This window comes from Austrofundulus limnaeus, unplaced genomic scaffold, assembly GCF_001266775.1.
Source record: "Austrofundulus limnaeus strain Quisiro unplaced genomic scaffold, Austrofundulus_limnaeus-1.0 Scaffold427, whole genome shotgun sequence".
Classification (NCBI taxonomy): Eukaryota; Metazoa; Chordata; class Actinopteri; order Cyprinodontiformes; family Rivulidae; genus Austrofundulus; species Austrofundulus limnaeus.
In genome coordinates, this window is record NW_013952829.1 from 377,043 (window position 1) to 384,437 (window position 7,395).

The 7,395-nt window shown below is 41.6% G+C and overlaps 1 protein-coding gene across 1 annotated transcript in view; it reads left to right on the forward strand.

Annotated features, from left to right (window-relative positions):
• Positions 1 to 5,811, forward strand: part of mef2d (myocyte enhancer factor 2d) — a gene marked incomplete in the record, with an annotated part of 107,961 nt that extends 102,150 nt beyond the window's left edge. The window contains 1 exon segment of the mRNA XM_014024560.1: positions 2,151 to 5,811. Coding sequence (XP_013880014.1) covers positions 2,151 to 2,583 — 433 coding nt within the window.
• Between the last annotated feature and the right edge of the window lie 1,584 nt (positions 5,812 to 7,395).

Sequence of the window (7,395 nt, forward strand, 5' to 3'; positions counted from 1 at the left end):
TATTACATGGTAAAATCAGAAGCTGTACTTCATTTTAGTGACAAACTTTGGTGTTTTTTGAAGACTTACTTTCATTTTTGCTTCTAATTTTCATTTAAAATAGGGTTCCCATTCTCGGTAGGTTTCTAAGGTTCTTCTTCTACATATTAAAAAAGTTGTTAAACATCAATGTGGTTCCACGGCCTCTGTGGCCCAAAGTAAAAAACTGTTCTTTTGAGGCCCTCAAGATGGCTCTCATGGCCCACAATTGGGCCACGGCCAATGGGTTAAGAATCTCTGATTTAGATCATCTAATATTGCACTCTCTTACAAACCTATACGTAAATATTTGAACAGCAATAACTTTTTCTGGTCAGGACTTTTCCCTCTCAGTAGAAAGAATTGTGTGGTTAAATCTTCCAAAACAGCATATTATTGCAAGGATGTGTAAAAGCAGCTTCAAATAAGTGCTTCATGAAAGGAATCTGTCTTTTAAAATGTGTTATCTCTTAACATTTTGGTAGAAAAGAAGGACATTTTGATTCACTGTAACCCAAGTAAAGGGAGCAGACGTATGACAGAAAATATGACAGTCAGCAACTTTTCTTGCCGAGATGATTGAACAGAAACTCACTCAACACCGATGATCATATTCAGCTGTAAACTTTGACGAGCAAGTCCAGTGTGCAAAAACGTTCAAGCTGCATGGCTAACAGTTCTGCTTTGGTTTTATGTGTTCTGTATGTCTTTGCTCTACATGTGCTGAGCTTTGTTGTTGTTGTTTTTTGTATCAGAATGCTTAGCTTCTCTTTTACACATCCACTGTATGTTTATCAGAATATCATCAGTTGACCATTCTTAATGTTTGGCGCCGACTGTTTTTCATCCCTGGAATTTTTTTTGTCTAACCCCTAATTTACACTAGATGTGGTTCCGCTCCGGTCCAACCCACCGCAGCAAATATGCATCCATTATAATCAATGAGACTATTTACACTCACTTCGCAGGACGGCGGTGAGCGGACGATGATCTGCCAAAATTAGATTTGCCGGAGTCAGTCTACAAAGATCAGGTCGCACCAACAGGAAATGGAACAAGCACATTTTTATTTTCAAAATAATTTTGAGTCAGACTAATTTTGTTTAAATCTTAGCTATATTAATAAATATATTGGCATATTTATACACAAATGGCAGATTGGTGCTGCGTCTGTAGTGATGCGGGTGCTGTACTGATCTGTCATGGTAAAGCAATAGCTGAGCCAAAAGGTGAAGCTCTTGATTTACCAGTCAGTCTTTGTTCCTACCCTCATCTATGGTCCTGAGCTTTGGGTAGTGACTGAAAGAACTAGATCGTGGATACAAGTGGCCGAAATGAGTTTCCTCCTCTGGGTGTCTGGGCTCTCCCTTAGAGAGAGGGTGAGAAGCTCAGTCATCCAGGAGGGACTCAGAGTAGAGCCGCTGCTCCTCCACATCGAGAGGAGCCAGTTGAGGTGGCTCGGGCATCTGGTTAGGATGCCTCCTGGACGGTTCCCTGGTGAGGTGTTCCGGGCACGTCCCACTGGGAGGAGGCCCAGAGGAAGACCCAGGACGCACTGGAGAGACTATGTTTCTCAGCTGGCCTGGGAACACCTTGGGATTCCCCCAGAGGAGCTGGCCCAAGTGGCTGGTGAGAAGGAAGCCCTGCAACCCAATCCCAGATAAGCAGAAGAAGATGGATGGACGGATATACACAAAGCTGTCAAAATGTATTGTTCTGTTTGGAAACCAGATGGCAACATGTAGCATGCAGAATATGCATATACACAAAAAATACAAGTTTTATTTTGAAACCAGAAGTTTCAAAAAGACATCAGTGCAGTTTCTACTGTGCCTGGAGTCCGTCTTTCTCAGAATGAATTGTTTTGCTCCGACTTCCATATTTATCACTGGATTTATCACACGTCGCATTTCCTGCACACACTTCTCAGACCTCCTCTGTGTTTCGCACTGGAGTGGACAAGAGCAGGGTGGACGCTGTATAAATTGGGGTGCAAATGAATGGCGGTAAACCACAGCGGAGCAGAACCGCATGTAGTGTAAATTAGGAGTTATCCTCTGTTTTTGCAAACTGTGACTCTGCACATAGTTTTGCTGCCCTAACACTTTCCTTCTTCTCTTTTATTTCTCCAGGTCAGTGGGCCCAGTTCCTCAGAACGCCACACTGACGGTCAACACAAACCCCAACGTCAACATTAAGTCCGAGCCCATATCACCAAACCGTGACCGCAGCACTCCCATTTCCATCAGTGGCCTAGGAGTGGGCACGGGGGTTCAGATCCAGGGACAAGGTTTGGTTTCGGTTGCCTACCCTGGTGCCCTGCGGGTGGAAGCAGGAGGCCAAGGCCGCTCGCCCGTCGACAGCCTCAGCAGCAACGGCAGCTCGTTCGAGGGCAGTGACCGTGATGACATCCAGGGTCAGGGTGGGGGTACAAACTTCCACAACCAAGGGGGCGCCGGAGCACAGCAGCCCACCATGGTCCTCCTGCGGCCCTCTTCAGCTGAGCCTCAAGATCAGGATGGGACAAACGTCAAAAGAATGAGATTAGATGCCTGGGTCACATAAACGTGGATGGACGGACACGTGGAAGATGGAGATGTGTTTTTGTGGCTTGTGTACATGCTCCCATCAGCACCCCCCACCCCTTCACCCTATTTTTGAATAAAATCACAGAATAAAACCATAATTGACCCAGTAACCACACAGAAGACTCATCCATACACAACGCAAGCATGCAAACACACTCATGTTGCACAGTGGACATCGATGCGGAGTAGATGGCAGCGTTCATTCACGTTTGTACTTTGATGTCCTCAAACTTGTAAGCATGAAACCCCCCCGCCGCCCCCACAGTAGGTTGAGCCACCAAACCAGGGATTACTCATCAACAGAAGGAAAATGACGGACTTGATTCAGCTGCATTTAAAAAGAAGTGAAGAAAGGTTTTAATCAGGCGTAGTTTTGGTCACATGGACTACTTTCAGACACGCTGACGGCTGCTGGCAGAGCAGACAAACAAATCAGACTTGGTTTCCCAGCGAGCCTTGGTGGGAGTTGGTTTGCGGTTGGTGGTGTTGTCCCACCCTCCTGTCCTCGCTGTACAGTAGGTCAGATTTGACAGCGCTGTGTTTAACAAGTGCCACTAAAAATATCCACATCATTTTTAATTGTATTTTTTTTTGTACCCATCTGCCCCGCTACAGTTGTGTTGCTTTTTCTTTCCCTACTTTATTGTTTGTTTTCCAACTCTGTTTAGAAGTTTGTCCTTCTGTCTTGACTGTTTAACGTTTGGATTCATTTTGGATTTGAATTTGAAGACACTAAAAAAAAAACCTCTGTCTCTCTCCAACCATGCCGGCAGCTCTGTCAACATGTCGGCGCTTTGGCCCTGCGCAAGATTGACGACCCTCAGGTTGTTTTTCCCAGTGGAACCGTGCAGTCTATCAGTAAAGCAAGGAGCGTGATTTGTTGCTGACGTAAAAAGACTGCTTTTCTTTGAATCAGGGATGAGCTGCAACAGCTCAACGGCACGCTACACTCTTCATTCGCCCACCTTGTGTCGACTACAGATGCTGAGAAAGGCTTGTGTGTTTGATGTGTGTGCGTGTGTGTGTGTGTGTGTGTGTATACAGGTTTGTTACCTCAATTTGTTGTTTTTTTAAGTGATTTGGACAAATGTTTGCTTTCAATTTTATTGATCACAACTGCAATGCACACAGCTGAAACTATTTTTACGATAGCTGATGTTCAAAGGGTGGGTGGTGGGGTGGGGTGGGGAGGGGGTTGTACCATGTATATAAGCAATCTGTAACCTTTGTGGCTTTTGTGTGACAGGGGGAAATAGGTGTTTTGAAGGTTGGAACAATAGGTCATATACGAGTATATATTTAAACGGCTTCAGACCGTTGCTGAGGCAACTTTGCGTCTGGAGCCAGAGACTAAAACAAACGACAGGGATTGTATATAAATATACTGTATGTTCGGCAGGATATCCCTTAACAAAGCAGAAAAATAAGCAAATATTGATTCTCAGTGGATCGGTCTGTCTTTTTAAAGATATTATTTATGCGTGTAAATAAAGTGTAATATGTGGATAAGCCAAGAGAGGGTGCTGTAGAGGCAGAAAGGGAACTTGAGGAGGCTCAGACTGTTTTAGAGTGAGCAATGATTAGGACTCTGTCACTTTACCCTAACTCCCAACTCACACACTTAAACTATAGACACACACACACTAAGGTATGGCTGACTTACCTTGGTAGAAGTACTTCATAATATATTATTAAGCAGAAATAAAAACTTTTTACGCCCTATTGAATTATTTTTAATTTATTACTGTGCATTAAGCACTATGATCTTTACTGCCTACTGTTGTAAACTGCCTGTCATCACATCTGTGTTCTACACTTTATTTAAGAGTAATGTTTAAAATAATTACATATTTAAAAAATGGAAAATCTAATCTACATTTCTCTTTCTGCTTTTTAAATAGCAAAATATTTTAATTTATTGTGGATAATTAGATTGCAAACTTCAAATATAATTTTGTTTCTGAAAGCATTTGATTTTTATACATTTAATATCAGCTGCTTCTGTTCAGAAGAAATCCAAACTAAAGCTCAGCGATGAGTTTCATGGTTTTACATCAGCTGATGATGATTACTCATCAGGTATTTTTGTGTCAAAGGCAGCGCTGAATATATATTATTTTATTTTAAACCCCACTTATCTTGTAAACATGTCAATCACACTTCAGATCACACATTCAGTAAAGGATTAAGCAAGCCAAGGAAGTTTCCCATCCCCGCCTTTATGTTGATGTTGACCTTGATTCCTCCTATAAAAATAAGAAGCCATGTATCTATATTTAAAGGACCTCTCCTTCACCTGTCACTGGTTGGCTGTAGTTTTATATTTTGGAGAGTTTTAAATAAGACGATGAAAGAATGATGTGAAGGATGTCTTCTTTTTTTTTTACTCTAGAAAAGTGTCAAAGTGGTGGTTTAGGGCTTAGTGTGTAGATTTTTTTCAAACTGTGGTGGTCAAAAGTGGAGCTTTGTGTATTTATTTATTTTCCTGAGAAGCACTCCCAGCCTGCGTCCGTTTGTTTCTGAGAAGCACTGGAGGCAGCGTTTGGGTGTCGTCGGATGTTAAGCCGGAGGTTTCAGAGCGGTTCTTGGTTCTTTTTTAATGACTACCTCCCAAATCCCACGCAGACTTGTCGACTTTGGGCTTTGCCACATCCGACCACTGCATCCTTCTCACGGGCAAGGCCCTTGTCACCTCCTCCTCACCCCCCCACCCCACCCCCGCCCGTCCATCACTCACTTTGCTTTTTTATATCCCTCTCTGAGGCTTAATCTGAAAACCGCGCAAACACACACGCACGACGTCGCACGCTCCCCCTCGCGTTTGTTCCGTCCAGATAGCGGGTCTCAGCGCAGAGACGGAGTTAAATTAGTCCGGGGTCATTTTTCCACAGGGTGACATGAGCCCCCCACCCCCCTGCAGCTTCATCGCACACTGCTTAGTGATTTCTCATTTTCTTTATCTCAGCGTGTCACTCACTCAGACTCATCCTCTCCGCAGCGAGTCTCAGAGTGGACATCAGTCCACAGAGTTGACTGTTGTGACCTGAGCGTTGAACAAAGATAAAACGAAACGATAATTAGACCCCCGAGGAGTTTATTTTTGATATTTTTATTTATTATTTTCAGAGGACGGATGAGAACTGTCCACAGAAGTAAGGATCGCTGGAATCACAAAACAAAACGACAATCCTGCTTTAAAAAAAACTAAAAAATTAAAAAAAATACGGTTCCAAGGATTTACCCTTTGCCCCCCCCGATGAAGAGATTTTTTAAAAAACTCCTGTAAAATGATGTTTAGAAGTCTCGCTGACTTTCTGGTGTTAATTTGTGCTGGTGACAGTCTGTTTTACTAGTTTTTTGAGACTTTATATTATTGCTCTCATCACTTTGATCACCATTACCACAGCCTTCACTGCTGGTATGTCATGATGAGACACAACTCTGCATTTCTTTGTGTATGGTTTGTTTTATTTGGAAGTTGATTTTATTTTATCATATGAAAATATCTTATAAATATATATTTTTTGCTTTCTCTTCTCTGGGTTTGTTTGAAAAAAAAAGGTTGTTACTAATGTTGCACGATTTTTATTTTATTATTTTTTTAATTAAAATTTATTTGTTTTTGTTTTGTTTTGTTTTTTGACCTGACACGACACACGCTCAGTGATGTTCCGATCGGTGTGGATGGAGGCGGCGAACCGCTTCAGTGCTGCAACTTTTCAGTCAAAAGTTCAAGCCCACACATGGTAACATGGAGGGGAGGGGAGGGGAGGGGATCAGGAGGAGCAGCGAAGACGTCTAACTTATTTCTGACTAGACACAATGATGTCAATGCATGACCGTTTCTTTTTAAACGAGAGAAAGCGAATTATGTGATAGGAAATACAATGTAATATTGACACAAATCCACATCACGCAGGGTGACGTTTAAGTACAAAATAATTGAATTAAAAGTTTTAAGTAAATTATAGCTAATATGTTGTGTTTGGCTAGTCAGCTTTTTTGTTGTAAAGATAATTTTGTTGTTTTTTTGGAGAATGATATACAATTTGTGTATATTTTCATAAATAAAGTATGCACTGATATGTTATTACAAATTCTATACTGCTTTTACAAAAAAAAAGTGTTTGTTATTGTACCAAAGTATCCATTGGACCCTGCTTACCCTCCTCCCGTTTTTGCGTATGTTTTACTGTATTTTATATATTAAATAGAGAAGTTGACCTAAAACAGAGTTTGTCATTTCTTCAAAAACATTTCAGCGCTACTCGATGTGTCCACTAGAGGGCACTGTTGTGTTTGCTATTGAAGGGCTGACTATGTACCCTTTATTTGACTCCATTGAAAAATGTTTTATTATTGGTTGCTTTTAAGTTTTTATTCCAAATTAGAGCAGTAGTTTTGCTTATTTTCTCCAGCCATGCTGACACACTGAGCCTGTAGCTTCAGATCAACGAAAGGTGACGCCTCATCGATCCTCTGAGAGGAAAGATAGTCTAGACCTAAACTCAATTGTAAAGCTAGAGGGATTTTATTGGAAGCTGTTTCTGCTCGACTTGAAGAATCTGGAAGAATTAGTTGGGAAATGAGAGGAAGTGAAAGAAACTTCAGCAGCTCCGGTATGAGTTTTGCAGTGGTGGGCACAGTTCAGCACTAGTAAGGGAACTAATTTCCTGATTAGTGCTTTAGGGCTTTTGCTCATTTTAAAATTTGTTAAAGATTAGCACTTGCTAAATTTAAAAGCACTAACTGAGGTCTATAAATGTTATTGATCATTGTTAATGTTAAC